At 45.2% G+C, this 19849-nt stretch overlaps 3 protein-coding genes across 7 annotated transcripts in view; 2 read left to right on the top strand and 1 right to left on the bottom strand.

The window, feature by feature from the left end:
- Positions 1 to 4284, top strand: part of LOC144734155 (filamin-A-interacting protein 1-like) — a 130549-nt gene extending 126265 nt beyond the window's left edge. For both annotated transcript variants that reach the window (XM_078616218.1, XM_078616219.1), the window contains 2 exons: positions 32 to 277; positions 2325 to 4284. In XM_078616218.1, coding sequence (XP_078472344.1) covers positions 32 to 232 — 201 coding nt within the window. In that variant the 3' untranslated portion in view covers positions 233 to 277; positions 2325 to 4284. The remainder of the gene's footprint in view (positions 1 to 31; positions 278 to 2324) is intronic.
- The window catches only part of CMSS1 (cms1 ribosomal small subunit homolog), a 170815-nt gene extending 162163 nt beyond the window's left edge, over positions 1 to 8652 (bottom strand). Inside the window, exon 1 of the mRNA XM_078616226.1 lies at positions 8363 to 8652. Within this exon, the coding sequence (XP_078472352.1) occupies positions 8363 to 8423 (61 nt within the window). The 5' untranslated portion in view covers positions 8424 to 8652. The remainder of the gene's footprint in view (positions 1 to 8362) is intronic.
- A 10947-nt stretch (positions 8653 to 19599) lies between these two features.
- LOC144734286 (dystrophin-like) overlaps positions 19600 to 19849 on the top strand; it is a 636663-nt gene continuing 636413 nt past the window's right edge. For 3 of the 4 annotated variants that reach the window (XM_078616432.1, XM_078616429.1, XM_078616433.1), the window contains exon 1: positions 19600 to 19800. The gene's annotated coding sequence lies outside the window, so the exon portion shown is untranslated. The remainder of the gene's footprint in view (positions 19801 to 19849) is intronic. The other variant, XM_078616430.1, reaches the window with a different exon arrangement.

Here is a 19849-nt window from a genome sequence, read left to right as displayed (position 1 = left end):
CAACCGCCCCTTCCGCCCCCATCTCACGCAGGACTCTCAGGCGCATAGGCCCGGCGTCTCCACGCGCATCCCCGTGCCGCGCAGCGTCCGAGCGGGAAAGAGCATCGCGGCCGGCTCGGTGCCGGCGGGGTCCTCGGCGGGCGGGCGGCTGGAGGCCGGGCAGCCCGTGCGCATCGAGCTCAAGAAGCCGAACGTCTACGGCGGCCTCGCCGGCTCTGCCGGCAAAAACTAGCGAGGGGGCCACCGTCGACGCCGCTTGCTGAAGGCGGGGATAACGGTAAAAACAAAGCACCCCCCCCCCCCCCGACAAAAAAAAAACTAAAACTACTCTGTCTTCTTGGTTCTTTTGGTAAAGTCACGTAGAAGGGAAGTAAATAAAATAATAAAAATAAATCATAATAAAATAATTCTCACGACGCTGTCTCCCCGACAGACCTGGTCTTCACCTGAGGACGGCTGCTTGCGTTGTGGCCGAAACGTCGTGAGAATTGTATTTTATTGTTTTATTTTTATTATTTTATTATTTCCCTTCTACGTGACTTTACCGAAAGAACCAAGAAGATGAATCCCTGCAGTCACGAAAGCTTTAAATCAAAAAATAAAACTACTCTGCTTGGGAAAAAAAACAGACCACGCCTTGGCACGACCATACACAAGCTGCCTGCTGAGAGTAGATGGAGAAGAAACTTTTATTTCATGGCGATGTTTAATAATAAAGTATGGTAATGATGTGCGCTTGTGTGTCATAGTACTATATCATATATAGTACTGTGCTTTAAAAAAAGACAGTTCAAAACTCACGTGGAATTTATAATAAACTACGAGCTCTCTTTTGGAATTCAGCAATCAACCATTTATTGACTACAGACGTTAGTTTGATTCTAACATGCTTACTGCTATGTACAAAACAAATGAGGTTTGTGCAGCTTACAATCAACCTGCTTTTGCGCATCAGTGTAACAAATTACACGCGTGATGGCCAGATATTTTGTTGAGTGAGAGTGGGATTTAAGCCAGGACACTGCAAGACCCATCCTCATTCAAACGATACCTTGGGAACGTTTATGTCCTCCCAGCAGACGAGATCTCGTTGTAACATCTGGCTCATTGAGCATTGGCAAAGCGAAGAGAGTACCCATTACCAAGAGAGTGCCTATTACTTCAGCATCTCATTCTGGACCAATAAAGCTTTTCTCTGGTGATCCCGCCATCCAAATACGGGGCAGGCCAAAACCTGCTTGGCTCCTCAGAGCCAAAGGGATTAGGCACGTGAACGTCATCGTGGGAGAAGGCTGAATTCGTTTTAGTAACAAAAAAACAAAATAAACCATTCATCAATGTTGAGTGATTAATAGTTGTTGCCAACTCAATCTTTCTGGCCTTTATCTCTCTGCTATGAAGGACATTTACCAGAAACGTAATGTGTTATACTATGATTCACAATTGGCTTATTTTTGGTTAGACCATGTAGGTAAAATGCCAATTTCTAAGTATAACCCCCCCACACAAATCAGGTTGACACGTGGGCAAATATACATATCGATTTGGTTTATTAGCAAAATCGGAATGCTGAAAACAAGCAACATTTTTTACGATTTTATACATGACATTTCGCTGGAGGTTACATCCAACATCATCAGGTTAAATTTCGATTTAAAGCTTTCGTGACTGCAGGGATTCATCTTCTTGGTTCTTTCGGTAAAGTCACGTTGAAGGGAAGTAATAAAATAACAAAAATAAAACATAATAAAATAAAATAATATATTTTATAAAATAAAATAATATATTTTATTTTATTATGTTTTATTTTATAAAATAATATAATATATTTTATTTTATTATGTTTTATTTTTATTATTTTATTACTTCCCTTCTACGTGACTTTACCGAAAGAACCAAGAAGAAGAATCATCAGGTTGTTAACAAGAGCTCACGTTTTTTTTTCTCCTCGTACACTATAGTTTTCCCCCTTCAGGGCAGTGTTGTTGACAAATGTACAAATGTGCCCGACTTTTTGTTACATGTGCTTGTACATCACCGCCATCGTTACGGAATTCTTCGAAAACACAATTCCAGGGTTCCAGTTGGAGCCAACTCGGGCTGAGCTCAAGAAAATATTCATCTGCCCTCCCTCGCCACGTCCCTTCCCTTCCCCCTGTAAAATATTCCGCGAGCAATTAAGCCCTGCACAAGGCCATCGACACCACGCACACAAGAGCACCCTCCCACCCCACCTCCCCAATTAGGAGAGGTTCAAAACGTTATAAATGACAACGGCTTGTGTGCGTTTACAAATATTTCCTCTCTATTTTCTCTGCCGATAGTTTGAAGACAGCGGGGGTGCCTATGGTGAAAACGGCAAGAGGAAAATCAAACACCACTGGAGTAACGTTCGCACGCAGCGCTCTCCAGACGGCCGTCAGAACAGCTGCTGGGGCTGCGGTGGGCGGATGGAGTGACCAAATCCTGCTGTTTTCTTTTTTTTATCATTATTATTTTTCATGTAAAATAAAAAAAAATCGTGAATGTGTGGCCCAGGAGACGGCGGTCCGTAATTATGTTACAACATTTCCTTCTCGTGTGGCTTACGGCCAGACCTGGCTAACTCAATCAAATAACGTCGCACCAAAGCCTGCAGATCCTAATGCAGCGTGACATTGGAAGTACTGTTGTTTTTCATTCTTCATCATTTTTTTTCTCTCCTTTGGAACAATGTGTTATAATATTGTACCAAGCAACAACTAGGTTTGTTTTATCTTGGCTGCAGCAAAAAGTTTCATTTTTTTTGTAAAAGTGCAGGGAGCTTTATGTACACACTGAATTTGCTGTGCTGTGTTCATTGAACAAAAACGTGTATTTTATGTCCTGTGCCGAATTTGCGTTACACAGTATTCCGAAAATAAAAGACCAGACAATTGTAATAACAACAAAAACATAATCAGATCACTATTTGCAAGCCCTGCATTGAGCACTGTGTTTTGCTTGTTTGAATTTTATCAACAAAAATAAAACTTCCTTTACACATTGCAGGTATTCTGCTGCCGATGGGGATTGTCAAGTGTTCTTGTAAATAAATAAACTCCCAAAACTTTCCCCACGACGGTTACACTTCTACCACTGAAATGTACGCGTTTTAAAATCAATTCTTAACCCGTCAAACGCATCCGTACACGGTGGACCGCATTGTCAGAGCAACAGGAAAACGGAGTCATTTTCATTCCTTCCCGCTGTAAAATTCACTTATTTCCTGAGAAACTGACTGGTCTCTTGGCACGTTGGCTCAGAGGCTCTAAAATTGAGTAGAGTATCTGCCACCATGTGATTTGTACTGAGAAGAGCTCCCGGTGCCAATTCCCAGAATGCTGTCACAGCCAAAATATTCAGGGACAATGCACTGCTGAAATTACAGATGCCCCCCCCCCCTTTTGTAGAATTGATAAGTTATATACCGTAAATACAGCACCTGATTGCTATATGCACACACATGCATTGGCTGCCTTACCTTCTAATGGTGCTATGCATTGACATTTTTTTTAAGCTTTTAAAACACGAATTGTCAATCCCTCTGTATGTAAAGGATGTCCTCTCTGTACTGCGTTGGTTTTTTTCGCGGTTGTGCTGTGTAGTTCTCTTACTTGTTTTTGGGGTTGTACCGCGGAGCTGTTCGATGTGACGTCCAACGTTTCACTCCACGTCCGGAACTGAATTCAGAAGCTCCTAACACGTGGAGTGAATCGTCGGACATCGTGTCGAAAAATATACCGGCACAACCAGAAAACACATCAGCGAACTACGCCGTCTCTGCATCTGTGGGGGGAGGCTCCTGGATTAATTTATGGTGTAAATATTCAAGCATCGGAGGGTGTAGCCAAGTGCGGCCGTGCACACCTGTAACGCAGTTGCTCGGCGGCAGGGGTTAGCGGATCGTCTAGCGATGGGAGCACTGTGTCTGTACTGATATGTCTATCACTGATCACCTACTGGTGTGTCACAGGGGTGATGAACAGGCTTTTACGGGAGGCAGAACAGCCACTACGGCCCATGCAAGTGAGGAAGGGAATCCCTACTGCTAGAAAGGCAAGAAGGGGAACAGAACGATTATTTTTTTCCTGCCCTCTCAACAACACTCGAATCTATTTGCTTTTCACGCAGACAATAATTTAGCGATGTTAAAACCGTTACCGCGCAATATCCATTTGGTTCAACGTTGTAATCCTACAAGACCAACATGTACACATTGCTCATCACTTACGGTGCAATAAAGTTTTTCCCCATTTTTCTGTTTTAAGTGTACTGCGTTATCTTTGTACGCGACAGTCGACGCTTTTAGATGCATGCTGCTGGTGTTGCATTACGTACATGTCCAACCCCTTGTCAATCCGCTGCTGGATGACAGCCTCCTCACCATGTTGTGCGGGTTATGGATGTGATACGGCCATGCTGCAAGGTCATGCTGGTCATAGCTCGTGGGTGAAGGTAAGTAAGCATAGATGTGGGGGCACAGAAGTACAACAACATGGATAATGCTGCATCACCGTCTGCCGTCCACAACATCACCCATGGCAGTCACCCATCTAAGCACGAGCCAGGCTCAACCCCTGCTTATCTTCCGATACCTGATGATAAAGGACGCATTCAAGATGATTTGTTCGCAGGTAATCTGTCCATCATATCAGCATGGACAAGAACATTTTCACCATATTCATTAGTTTACCCAGGTTAATTGGAGTTTTGCTGTGGTAGCAAATATTGCTAATACTAGTCCCATATTGTAGCTGCTCACCCAAAGCTATAAATGTCCTGATAGTGGCATTGTCTTTGTGCTGTTCACCTTTTGGCGTCCTCTGATCTAACACCATTTGAGACTAGGCTCAAAAGAAAGCTGTCTCTGGTGTGGACCAATCAGTTTCAAAGACAATGCATATACTGTCAGAACATAGATTTTGTTTGTATTTTCACCACAAGTATCTGTGGTTAATGCAGACATGATTCCTTGCAAAAGTTTCAGTTTGGTGTTTTAACATCTTAACACCTGTTTAATTGCCAGCAAAGTGAAAACCCTATTATCATAAATTATTATTATTGTTTGAATGTCTTTACTGGTAAATACAAGTTTTTTTTTCCCGTGTACTGCTGTTCAGTTTGAAGATAAATCACCCCACTCGTTATCAGCCATGAAAACCCACTGTTGGATAGTGGAGCAATGAGATTGAGTTCTGGTCACGAAAAATACAGAAAGTATGTTAGTTTTGTTCCACTTATATTGTAGTTATTTACTTGTTATTTTTAACTGCACCCACTGAGCACAAGCACAAAGTCAAATAATGCAAATAAGGCAGCAACTAATACCTCATTTAACTTTTACACGTAGGAATATATTACTGGAGTTGAGCAAGGTAACAGGAGCCTGGCAAAACGCGTCAAAGGAGGCAGTTCCAAGGTGGAGCAGTGCACCCGATTCAAGAGCCGAATGGCTCACAGAGCTATACCAAATAAATAAAACTGAAAACTGAAAAGGAAAGATGACAAATGATGTGTCCTGCAAATATTGAGCTTGAACACAGAATGGGGATGTGATTTAAAAGTCAATCTACTTGAATGAGTCGTTGACATTGGCTTGGGTATGAAGGTGTAACATTCATGACAGCAATTGTGACAAGGATGGACGGAATGATTGTAAGAGAGTGACTGGAATGAATAACTGAGCAATGGATCATCACTCAACCAAACTGCTATTATGTTGGATTCTATGACGCACTCCAGTGGCAGCGTGAAACTCCACCCCAGATGTGATGAGTGTACTCCAACCTTGGCCACTGTTCATGTACAGAAGTGAGATGGATTGGAGCATTATATGACTGAGGGGTGGCAATGGCAAGAGAAAGTCTCTCTTTATCCAGCATATCTTATGCAATGAAAACCCAGTTAAAAAGGGCACGGACAATATCTATGATCATGATGATGACATGGCTGATGATGAAATAAAAACGCAGTCATACAAATCATAGATAATGGCTGATAATATGGCTGATGGTGAGGGTGAATGGCTAATTATTTAGAACTGGAAATTATAAAGATGACAATTGAATGGCTGCTGCTGATGTTTTAATGATGAAATGGTCAATTATTATTTAGTAGATAAAATAAAAACCTAGTGATAAAGAGCATTTAAAATTGCTGATCATATAGCTGATGATGACGCAAAGGCGGATGTACTGTGATGATATATGGTTGCTGAAAATTCAACGGTGATGCGAATATTGTTGATGAAACAGCCGATGATGACATTGCTGCAGATGCTAATATAGGTGACGCTGAGGACTAAAAGGCTGATTCTAACAATCCGTGGTGCCAGGCATAAGCAAGCTAAGCAAAAACATAGGGCCCAAGCTGCTCAAGAGGACCTGGATTGATGGAAAGAAATAGAGAAGCACCAAATATCAGCCTGAATTCAGATCCTAATAAATATAGACATCGAATTCATATTATACACTCATTAATATATCTGCTGTCTACCTTGTATGCAGCTCTCTCATCTAATTTCACAATATTTCTGTTCAAAATGTCTCTTCTCATCACATGTTACAGCTCTATCTCTCGTCCGTATATCTCTCATCTCGCTACATCTGTCTGGGCCTCCGTCTCTTCGGTCATCTCAGGAGTTAATCATTTGAAAGGTGAGGATGGCAACATGGTGTCCGTGTAAGGAACTACCAATGAACCAGTACCCACAACCACCCCTCATGATGATGAAATTGCTGATGAACTCATTACCAGCAGTTTAACACGTAGGCTTTCGCGACCAGTATTATTCATCATAAAGGTTTTTGGGTTAGATCGCGTTATTTATGTGTTGCAACCCTCCACCACCCGACACGGGCAATCAGTAAAAAATGTGTCACGTTGACAAAAGACAAATAGTTCACTACTTTAGCCCACCGGTGTGTTGAAGAGTGGATCCACAACATTTACAATTTGAGTACGACGTTTCGCTGAACATTACATCCAGCATCTTCAGGCGATTTGCTAGAATAGAGAAGCCATCCACCTGCTCCCAGTCTTAAAAAGTGCAAGATGACGTCTTCGTTGTTGAACCCCATCAGGATGCGAGATTAGAGGCAGAGGTGAATGCAATTATGTAATAGATCAGTAATCATCCACTTAGCATGTGACTCACCTGTAAGGAATTGCAATCTGTTGTGTTTTACTTAATAATACGCTTCCAGGCTGCGCTGAGTCTATAGCCATCACAGCGAATGAAATGATTTGAATTCTTCTCAATTTAAATTGATTCTCTAACTAATCTTGGCCGGTAATAATTAGTTCTGCATAACACTTCAACGTTATCAAATTCAATTGAATGTCCTTGTTGTTGACGGCCAACACCATTGACGATTGTCTGAACCGGTCCCGGGCCTTCCCTAGGTCGACTCGGCCTCAAATGAGTACCTGGTGCGGTGTGTAAACATCACCACCGGGGAGACAAAGGCGGTCGGGCGTGGTGCTGGCCCCCCACCCCCTCGTGTGGTGCTGCTCGCTAACAGCACTTGCCCCATCAGTCTGTGAAGGCTACACGGGGGATCTTTGTCTTGTCATGTACCAAACATAGGCGGGGATCTCTGTCTTTGACATCGATTGATATCGATTGTTGTAGCAGTTCGCTCGATCAGAGGTCTCGCATCGCCACCCGGCGGCCACGCGTGGATAAAACAACGACTTGCAAGTTCACCACGAACATTCACAACCGACGTGGAGAGAGGGAGACGAGACGATGATGATGATGGCGTGAGAGGGACCGTGGACGTTCCGCACTCGACCCCGAAGCACAAAAATAAACAAAGAACTCGAGAAGCCATCGGAAAGAGGAAACTCAAATTACCGATTTTACCTCCCCACCCCCCACTCCTCGCCGTGAACACGTGCGGCGCGTGTACAGTACAGCGCACTGTACCACGTGCGTCCTCCTCCTCCCAAGGAACAATCGCGTGGCCGTCGACGACTTTTAGATTCACGCCGCTCGCTCTCAGCTCCACCCTGGCAGAGGTGGTGGACATTGAGCACGAAGACGACCACGAGCCGTGGTGGTGTGTGGGGCGCGCCATACACGTGGGGGGAGGAGGAGGAGGACGCTGCCTCAACTGCACCTCGAGGAGCGAGGGGGCAGCGTGGGGGGGGGGGCAGCGTGGGGGGGGGGGCAGCGTGGGGGGGGGGGGCAGCGTGGGGGGGGGGGGCAGCGTGGGGGGGGGGCAGCGTGGGGGGGGGCAGCGTGGGGGGGGGGGGCAGCGTGGGGGGGGGCGAGGGAACACGTGGGGGCAGCGTGGGGGGTGACCACGTGTCAAGCTCGCGAGGCGGCTGTCCTTACCTGACCGCTGCTCCGCGACGCTCTCCTGCAGCCACCAGTCTTGTCCCAGGTCGTCAGCCATGAAGGAGTTGCTGGTGGTGATGTGTGTGTTGCTGGTGGTGATGTGTGTGTGGCTGGTGGTGTGTGTGTGGTGGTGATGTGTGCTGGTGGTAATGTGGGTGGTGATGTGTGAGGCTGGTGGTGTGTGCTGGTGGTGATGTGTGGGTGGTGGGAGCCCCCGTGTGGATGTTGCGGCGGGCGGCCGCGAAAAGAGAGTGGCACGAAGTCGTCGTGGTGGTGGTGATGGTGATGGGGGGGTGAGAGGCGGGAGGGAAAAACGCAGCGCATTTCCCAGCTCGCATAAGCCACGAAGTGAATAACAACAATCTAATCTTGATTTGAAGTTTTCGTGACTGCAGGGATCCATATATACCCTTTGGTTCTTTCGGTAAAGTCACGTAGGTAGAAAATAAATACAATTAAATGACGACGTTTCGGGCGCAACACAAGCGTCCGCCATCAGGTGGGACAACCACAGCAAGAAACAATTGCTGAAGTTATTTTAACTGAAGTTTGATTTTTTTACCTACGTGACTTTACCGAATAAACCAAAGAGTATGAATCCTTGCAGTCACGAAAGCTTCAAATCTAGAATTAATTTAAGTGTCCCACCTGATGACGGACGCTTGTGTTGCGCCCGAAACGTCGTCATTTAATTTATTTTATACTTACGTTAATACTGGTAGGAACCAAGTGGACCAGCCTACAATAGATTATATCGTCCGTCTGTCCGATGTCCGATTAGGTGTAGCAACATCGCCCCCTACTGCAAACACTTGGCAGGACCCTACAAAAACCTTTAGACTCAGTGACGCTTTCCCGGCTAAACAAGTGTAACATTCCCTTATAATTCCCTGAGATAGTTTTTAATTAAGACATTTAAATTAAAAATTAACTCATTCCCTGAGAGTTTTTAATTAAAACATTTAAATTCAAAATTAACTCACAGCGGCATAAGGCCTACAGCTAGGCCTAAAGCCTAGAACTAGGCCTCAAACTCTCCCTTCGTATCGTACACCCGCGTGTGTGAAAGGGAGTTAATGTTTAACAATGTTACATTCCCTGATGTTTTTAAATAGAAACATTTACATTTAAAGCTTTTACATTAATAATTAAAACATTTTAATTAAAAAATTAACTCACAGCGGCCTAAAGCCTACAGCTAGGCCTAAAGCCTAGAACTAGGCCTCAAACTCTCCCTTCGTATTGTCTGATTAGGTGTAGTAAACATCGCCCCCTACTGCAAACACTTGGCAGGACCCTAGAAAATCCTTAACACTCTCTGAGGCTTTCCTGGCTAAACAAGTGTCATAATACATGATGTTTATATTCTTTGGTTATTCGTTCCTACCAGCCCACCCCGCAGGGACCTGTTTTGCCTGAAAGAACCAAGGAGTAACAACAATCTACTTTTTGCACCGCGACTTTTTGTCACGTGTGTCACGATGTGGTCAGCCATGGTCTAGCCACAGCTGGATGGTGATGATGATGCTCCTTCACAAGACGCTCTTTGTTGCAATGTGACGGCGAAAGAGATGCAGCGATCGATGGTTCCCTGCACACGAACCGCGGTCATCGCTCCATCTCCACACTCACCGCTCCATCTCGACAAAAATCGCTCCATCTCCACACACCGCTCCATCTCTACGATTTTTACCCCTCAATTATGACGTCACAAAGCTCTGCCCCCCCCCCCCCCCAAAAAAAAAACTTTCCATTTTGAAAATAAAACATGCTTCAAATCGCTTTAAACTATTGTCATTGTAGTGCGTATTTAATGTGGCGCTGCACTCTGATGTGGTAGGAGAAAACATTTATTAAAAAGTATATTTAATTAAGTAGAACGTGTTGTCTATATTTATTTAAAGTTGCGCATTTTTATTTGACGTCACATTTCTCAACCCCCCCCCCCCCTCGTCACACATCGTCACAAATGTCTGACCCCCCCCCCCCCCATAGGTGCGTGACGTCATTTATGGACGCCCCCTCTACAACAATCGCTCCATCTCCACACACACCGCTCCATCTCTACTACAATAATCGCTCCATCTCCGTGGTTCCCGTGGTTCTCTGTGGTGTGTGCCACAATGCCTGGTTGATCATTTATTGGACATTTCACATTACTGTACTAGGAATTGCAAATTAGGGGCCGTCCATAAATGACGTCACGCACCTATGGGGGGGGGGTCAGACATTTGTGACGATGTGTGACGAGGGGGGGGGGTTGAGAAATGTGACGTCACATAAAAATGCGCAACTTAAATAAATATAGACAACACGTTCTACTTAATTAAATATACCTTTTAATAAATGTTTTCTCCTACAACATCAGAGTGCAGCGCCACATTAAATACGCACCACAATTACAAGAGTTTAAAGCGATTTGAAGCATGTTTTCTTCTTTTGGGGGGGGGGGGGGGCAGAGCTTTGTGACGTCATATTTGAGGGGGGGTCTGACTTTTTGTGACACCGTGTAACGGGGGGGGGGGGGGGGTTAAAAATCGTCCAAAACCGCGTGACGTCATTTATGGACGGCCCCTTAATGTGAATAAAAACATCTTGAACATTATTAAACCGACATCCCAACACTTGACACTGTGTGGTGTACCATTGCTTGATTTTCTCAAGTATTCGAAATAAAACGTTGCGACAAGTGTAATTGAAACAACCTTAATTTTCCTTAAGTCATGCCTGTAAACCCATACAGTTTACCTGTCTTCTTGCACAGGGAAATGTAGTTTTCAGGTCCATATGGCGTACAGCCGTTTCAATGCGGGTGCAGTGACATAGTGAGATGTCGCTGTGTAATGCCGGCCCTAGAGGGACTCGGTGAGCGCTGATCGACAGCGCTGAGTGGTACCACGCTCTGCGCGCAGTGCCGGCCCCTACAGGATGGGGTGTGCGAGTGCCGGCCATGGAGATGGGGTTACTAAGGGCCGTGGCACTCTGGTTGACCCCAGAGGACACGTGACCGGCTAATTCTACACAGGGGCCCCAAGTGAGGGATAGGGGTGGTCACGTGGTCAGGGTCGAGATCCTGCTCGAGGATTCTGGAAGGTGGGCGTGGCCAAGGGCGGAGCCAGTCACGCCGCAGAGGATATAAGCCGGGTCTCCCAGAGGGACCGGCGCTGTTGTTCATCTTGAAGAAACCGGCGTGACCAAGGGTGGAGCCAGCCACGCCGCAGAGGATATAAGCCGGGTCTCCCAGAGGGACCGGTGCTGTTGTTCATCTTGAAGAAACCTTCGTCTACGTTCTACGTCCTACAGAGTCTCCAACACATGGACCTGGACCCAAGCTGTGGTCCGGTCCGTTGTAGCTAGTTATGGTGTAATTAGTGGAGTTAGCCTGGTGGTCACCACCATAGGTTGTTATTCTGTTAAGGGGCAGTTACCCCGTGTGTTGGAGTTGAATCAATGTGTTGCCTCCAAAGAGTACGTCTGCGACTCAGTTGAACTCACTACACAGCCAATTTTGTTTGTCTATTTGTGTTTCTCCCTTGTGATGGGATTTTGTCGGATGAACCTTGCGATTTATAAGGGCACGGGGTGACCAATAAGGTCTGAATTGGTCTGTAATGAGGGAGGCACTGATAAGGGGTCGACAGGTATGGAAAGTGTTGTTGTGCGAATCTGACTACTAATTTTTCTATATTCTGGGAACATAGATTATATCACTACTTCAAGCGAATCGATGATTATTTATGTGGGGGTTGTAGTGCGTTGTCTCGGCCAGGTTACAATGACTACACAGTAGAACCGATCACATTTGAGAGTGCACATTCGTTTCCACACTTTGACAAAAATCCAGCTCCGGTCATTGAGTATCTGCTTAACCGCCTCGCAAACTGACAATGACTCTCATATGCAGAGTGGGTGAGGAAGTGCTGACCTCTTCTGTGTGGACCCAGAGGGCAAATCAACATATACGGTATCTCATCAGAGGGGATAGGGGCCGTCCATAAATGACGTCACGCGATTTTGGACGATTTTTGCCCCCCCCCCCCCTTCGTCACACGGCGTCACAAAAAGTCAGACCCCCCCCTCAAATATGACGTCACAAAGCTCTGCCCCCCCCCCCAAAAAATATAAAACATGCTTCAAATCGCTTTAAACTATTGTCATTGTAGTGCGTATTTAATAAACATTTTTTAAAAAGTATTTAATTAAGTGGAACGTTTTGTCTATATTTATTTAAAGTTGCACATTTGATGTGACGTCACGTTTCTCACCCCCCCATCGTCACACATCGTCACAAATGTCTGACCCCCCCCCCCCGGTGCGTGACGTCATTTATGGACGGCCCCATATCTGTGATATCCCCTCTACTGGGATATCCGTGATATCCCCTTCCGTGGGCTGTTGTCTAACACGAGGTGATTGTACTGCTCTGTATGAGATCCGAAATTATGTTTTGTTCCAGGGGGCAATTTAATGTACGGTATCTCATCAGAGGGAGCTCTGTGATATCAACTTCCGTGGGCTTTTGTCTAACACGAGGTGATTGTACTGCACTGTGAGAGATCCGAAAGGATGTTTCGTCCCGTTTTCATGATGCCAAATTGGGGTAGTTTCGTGGAAAAGACTAAAAACGTGGCCCATAAAATGTAGCTAATTGTCGGAGGGCATAGCAGATAATTCGATTCAACATTTCAAAGGAAAACGTAGCTTTTCCAGTTTGTGTAACAAGATACATTATTAATAAATATGCTTAATAGTACTGTACTTTATAAATAGAAGACTTCACATACAACCAGCTGTGCTGGTTTAAAACGTTTCATTGTAGCGGTGGTTTTGTGTGCTTCAGTCATTGTTTACACTATAAACAGATGCATTGTGTGTATATAGATTAACAAAAAAGGTCATGCGTTATATTGTCAATTTAAGTAGCTCAAAGTGATAACGCTCTGTATGGTCTCGTAACGGATATATAAGTAGGCAGTGATGCACAAGGATAAAAAAACAGTTGTCAATCACACATTGCCCTAAAAGGCAAAGTATTTAACTGGCGACTTTTTTGGTAATGGCCTTTCTTCATAGCAGAGATATTCTCTTAATTGTGGTAGAGATCTGCTGTGACGCAGGTCCGTTGTCCAAAACGTCACCGATTAAGTTGTTTGTAATTTAGCGCGGCGTTATGGATTATTTTCTGAGAGTTATTATAATGTTTAGACAGCCTTTAGAAAGCGCAAAATATATGGTCGACGGGACACTGTCACTTTGGCCAAATGCAATTTCCATTCCTGAAAATGCATTAATCCTCGCAAACAAAAATTGCCTTTCTCCCCTGTCCACCCGTTCCCCCATTAAGAAATGATGACGCAGCACAGACGAAAACTTGAAACGCTATTACGCCCTTGTCTCCCGAGATGGGATATTGAAATGAGTGGGAGGTGATGGTGGGCAGCGACAGTGGGCGTTTGACGAGAGCACAATAATCAATCAATCTTCGCAGCTGACGGTTGTTATTTTAAACAGGGTGCATAATGATCATTCAGCGTCGCCGTGGAGAATGTCGCCAAATAGACATTCCCATCTATATTTTTGCCTCTCCGCATAAAAAAATATATAAAGCTTTTTGTTGTTCACATATCCCATGGATCATACGACTTCCTGGAACTTCATCTTATCAGCAGCATTGGTTCAATACAAACTTACTTGAGACGTTTCGTGTCATCAGCAGTCAGGCTTACTGAGTCAATGTGTAGTAAATTGCACGATTGTATAAATGCAAATAAAGGGCCGTTATTTTATGAATTGGTTCTAACTTGCTCGAGCAAAACTATACATTACACAACGACTGTTATTATGTGGAGAAAATAAGATATAAAAAATAAGCAGGCGTACAACTTGTGTCTTCTTCGAGGCTTCGCTTGTAAGTCTCCACCAGCAGGGAGCGTAAGCGTCCTTTGCTGGAGATGCCCTGCAGATCCGCGTGTTGCGAAGTAATAACCGAGCAATAACATCAGTAACGTGTCGCTACAATATTGCGACGTGTCTGCCCCGTGATAAGTGCAAGGTCACTTAACACACGCCGTAATTCTCTCTCGTCCCCCCCCCTCTCCAAACTTGAATGAAGGCCCTAAACCTGCAAACTGGGTTTCCAATTAAGAGGAATTAATCCACCTGCAGAAGAGAACAAAAATGTCTGCTCATCAACATCCATCATCATTAACCACATCATCAACCACTGCCTCGTTCATCACCATCATCAGTCAATGTCTTACCCACTGTTGAGTGTCAGGTCATTGGAGGTTGTTTGACAAACAGGACAACCTTTATCCATCACTGCATGCTAAATAGATGTATATAATAAAATAATGGGTTTGCAATTCATTATACAGTATATGTGTACATTGTATATCCTGATCGAAAAGAGGACGCGTTTTTTTCTGGAAGGCGAATGCATGTTTATTGATCCATCTTAACGGACTAATTAATGATCTTAATTAGAAACCCGATGCAGCATGAAACCTATACAGGATACATACCACTGGGTAGTATAAACACAATACAGTACTTTTCGATTTAAAGCTTTCGTGACTGCAGGGATTCATATTCTTGGTTCTTTCGGTAAAGTCACGTAGAAGGGAAATAATAAAATAATGAAAATAAAACTATACAATATAATTCTCACGACGTTTCAGCCACAACGCAAGCAGCCGTCCTCAGGTGAAGAAACAGAGCTGTCGGAAAGGCAGCGTTCTAACGTCGTGAGAATTTAATAGTTTTATTTTTATTATTTTATTATTTCCCTTCTACGTGGCTTTACCGAAAGAACCAAGAATATAATAATACAGTACTGTACTTTTTCCAGCACTGCACTAGTACTCGACACGACTATCACCTGTGCCTCCTATTAACCGCCGGAGCTCTGTAGTATCCAATAAAACTCCTCATATCCGCACCCCTGATATTCTTAATTTTACATTGGGGGCCGTCCATAAATGACGTCACGCGATTTTGGACGATTTTTGACTCCCCCCCCCCTCGTCACACGGCGTCACAGTCAGACCCCCCCCCCCTCAAATATGACGTAACAAAGCTCTGCCCCCCCACAAAAACCATATTTTCATTTTGAAAATAAAACATGCTTCAAATCGCTTTAAACTATTGTCATTGTAGTGCGTATTTAATGTGGCGCTGTACTCTGATGTTGTAGGAGAAAACATTTATTAAAAAGTATATTTCATTAAGTAGAACGTGTTGTCTATATTTATTTAAAGTTGCGCATTTTGATGTGACGTCACATTTCTCAAACCCCTCCCCCCTCGTTACACATCGTCACAAATGTCTGACCCCCCCCCCCCCCCCTAGGTGCGTGACGTCATTTATGGACGGCCCCTTGTCCGGGTAAAAACATTCTCAGAGCACAATGCTGACAATGGGATCAACGACTTTCGTTCCCCACATCACAGCGAATAGGAGGAGTTAAAACGAAAGCAGTGCTTTAGCAATGACCAGTGTGGTCCTGAGTCAGTCAAATAGGGGAAACTCCACATTCCCACGACGGAAACTTTTGTGTTTCTCTCCACAGGACGAACATTACTGACTTGCCAGTTCAACGCGTGGCAGGGATGACCTCGGCGTGAACGCTGATGACCTCGAAGCAAAAATGGGGCGTGCTGGGTGGGATGTGTAAAGCTCCGCGCATTTTGGACGGGACGTGAAGGAGGATCGATAGCTAGCCGAGATGCACGCGCGCACTCAAGTTCAAGTTCATTTATTAGGTATAGCCCTTCTTCTTGGTCCTTTCGGTAAAGTCACGTAGAAGGGAAGTAATAAAATAATAAAAATAAAACATAATAAAATAATTCTCACGACGTTTCGGCCACAACGCAAGCAGCCGTCCTCAGGTGGATAACAGGTCTGTCGAGGAGACAAACGGCTACTTGCGTTGTGGCCGAAACGTCGTGAGAATTATGATGTTTTATTTTTATTATTTTATTATTTCCATTCTACGTGACTTTACCAAAAGAACCAAGAAGATGAATCCCTACAGTCACGAAAGCTTTAAATCGAGGTGTAGCCCTGTGAGCCATTCGGCTCTTGAATCGGGTGCAACCGCAACAAACAAAAAACATGAACAAGAAATTACTCTTTGGTTCTTTCGGTAAAGTCACGTATAAAGATAAAATAAAAAATTAAATACTAGCATACGACGTTTCGATTGCTACACAAGCAATCGTCATCAGGTATACATGAAATAGAAACACAAATCTAGTATACTTAGAAATGTCATGTAATACAACAGAGAGTCGGATAACATAACAGTCAACACCCTACCTGGTTGATTACGTTCTTCCTGAGAATGCTAAATTTGAGAGAGAGATACGTATGAACAAAAAAGCATCTTAAAGTGACTATGTGACTCCAACTCTCATCCTGGAGGGGAACTCCCCTCTCACATCGTGAGTGGTGTCATCATCCCACGTCTCTTGTCACGCCGCAATAGCCTCCCCCCACCCCGCGCGCACTCCACCCCCATCCTCATTTCGTCGAAGATTTTTGTTTGTTCGGCTTCTTTTGCTTGACACGCGAACTTGATCTTGTTGAGAGTTTGCTGGGGAGGCTTTCGGCGTGCGGTCTATCGGCGATGGGGATGACCCAGCGCGCGGGGTTGGTGGAACACGAACGCTGGATTTAATAAGCTCATCTTATGAACGCAATTCGTAGGCTAATTATTAGACGAACCCCCCCAACGTGTTTCGTTCATGCGGGGGGGTGAGCTGGGATTTGGGGTGAGAATACATTTGTAGAACCGCGGGGAGCGGTGGCGTCGCGGTTAGCGCTACGCTGCGCTGCGAACTCGGCGATCGGAGTTCGATTGCCACTCAGGGCCATCACCCTGTGTGACTATTATCTGAACCGGTCCTGGGCCTCCCCTAGGTTGACTCAGCCTCAAATGAGTACCTGGTGCAGTGCGTGAACATCGCCACTGGGGAGACAAAGGGGCCGTCCATAAATGACGTCACGCGATTTTGGACGATTTTTGACTCCCCCCCCCCCTTCGTCACACGGCGTCACAAAAAGTCAGACCCCCCCCCTCAAATATGACGTCACAAAGCTCTGCCCCCCCCCCCCCAAGAAAATATAAAACATGCTTCAAATCGCTTTACACTATTGTCATTGTAGTGCGTATTTAATGTGGCGCTGCACTCTGATGTTGTAGGAGATTTTTTTTATTAAAACGTCTATTTCATTAAGTATAACGTGTTGTCTATATTTATTTAAAGTTGCGCATTTTGATGTAACGTCACATTTCTCAACCCCTCCCCCTCGTCACACATCGTCACAAATGTCTGACCCCTCCTCCCCCTAGGTGCGTGACGTCATTTATGGACGACCCAAAGGCGGCCGGGCGTGGTGCTGGCCACCCACCCCCTCGTGTGCCGTTCTGGCTTTCAGAGGCGTTCGCTAACAGCACTTGCCCCTACATGCTACTAAAGGCTATATGGGGGATCTTTGTCTTTGTATAAAGACGGGACGAGTTAAGAACACTCGTTTGTGGAGATCAGAATAGGAATCTTTATTTATCCCGGAGAAATCCGATGAGCTTATGAAGCTATTTTCACAGATGTCCAGTAAGGGTGGGTCAGACCGATGTCATGGGGCAGCTAGGGTTCAGCAAGTTGGTTGCACAGCTGTCAACCCAGACGGTTTACCCCGTGTCCTTGTGCAGGGAAATTGAGTGTTCATGTCCATACGACGTACTGCCGTTTCAATACGAGTAAAACAAATACTATTTTTTGTCATTTCGCTTGTATGTATCCCTTGTGATGGGATTTTGTAGGATGGACGTTGAGATTTAGAAGGCCACGGGGTGACCAATAAGGGGCCGTTCATAAATGACGTCACGCACCTAGGGGGGGGGGAGGTCGGACATTTGTGACGATGTGTGACGAGGGGGGAGGTTTGAGAAATGTGACGTCACATCAAAATGCGCAACTTTAAATAAATATAGACAAAACGTTCTACTTAATTCAATAGACTTTTAAAAAATGTTTTCTCCTACAACATCATTAAATGCGCACTACAATGACAATAGTTTAAAGCGATTTGAAGCATGGGGGGGGGCAGAGCTTTGTGACGTCACATTTGAAGGGGGGTCTGACTTTTTGTAACGCCGTATGACGAGGGGGGGGGGAGGTCAAAAATCGTCCAAAATCGCGTGACGTCATTTATGGACGGCCCCTAAGGTCTGAACTGGTCTGTAATGTGGTAGGCACTGGTAAGGGGTTGACGGGCATGCCGTTGACAGAGCTATCCTATGCGTGGGTTTTCCCAACGCACTCCAGTTCCATCCCACACATAAATATGCAACAAACAAACTATTAAACATCCCAAAGATCGTATTGAGACCAATGACCACCATCTAAACACGGAGTTTCCTTGAGGTCCGACAGAAGCAGTACTAGAATAACGCAAATAAAAATAACCGTATAACTTTTTATAACACAGACGTTAAGCTCGTTATTGGGCAGCCTACGTATGTACGTAATGTGCAAGGCAAAGACACACTACTGCATGTGTGATTTTATGTGTTTGGTTATAACACCATTCCTTTACAATCATAAGATCCTCAATCGGATGTCTCGCAACGAATTGCTCATTTAATTTCACCGAGGCAGAGAGATGAACACGTGGATTCGAAAAGACACGCGGATTCATGAAGGGCAACTCAAATTGCCATTGCAATTCCTAACTCAATTAAAATTGCAATGACACGGCTGGTTACGTACGGTGCGAAAGAAGTTCAACACACACACGTAAAGATTGTTACGACAAAGTAATTGACCTTGGGCAGGCCACGTCACTGTCAGGATGATGATGATGATGGCTGATGGTCAAGAATAATAACCCGAGCGGGAAGACGAGAGGGCATGACCGCGTCCGAGCGAGGGTCACATCCGCCGGGGAGACGGAGCGATGCAAAGCCTCTGAACTCGTGCGCGCACAAGGTGCTGGGTGCAGGATTTTAACTGCATCGCAGGATCGCCTTGGAGAGGCCTCCATCCAGCAGTCGACTGACCCATGAATGCCGCAATTGTTCTCGTCGAACTGGAGGATTTTAACCCGCGGTGCTGGCAACGCACGCAATGATTATGGGTTGGATCCGGACCGCATACCAACAACCAATAGCAGGCATTGGGGGGATGAGGGCGTGAGCTTCCTTTGTGATGACGTTCGCGAGAATCCCACCTCCTTCTCATCATCATCACCACCACCACCATCATCATCAACCCCCTCTGCTCCTGGCGCCAACAAAGTTGCTGCTGCTGCTGCTGCCGCTGTGACCACCACCACCACCACCAACTTTACATAAACTTGCACCTCCACTCGCAAACTTGTGACTCCGACAGGTCCGTCTTCCGCGGCCGAAGAAGAAAACAAGCGGACAAGTAAGAAGAGTGTGTGTGTGTCTTCATCTCACCCCCTCCATCCCGGCGT

Source organism: Lampetra planeri, chromosome 50 (assembly GCF_965212315.1).
Source record: "Lampetra planeri chromosome 50, kcLamPlan1.2.h2, whole genome shotgun sequence".
NCBI classification, from domain to species: Eukaryota; Metazoa; Chordata; class Hyperoartia; order Petromyzontiformes; family Petromyzontidae; genus Lampetra; species Lampetra planeri.
The sequence above is the reverse complement of the archived record's forward strand: the minus strand, read 5'-3'. Positions and strand labels throughout refer to the sequence as shown.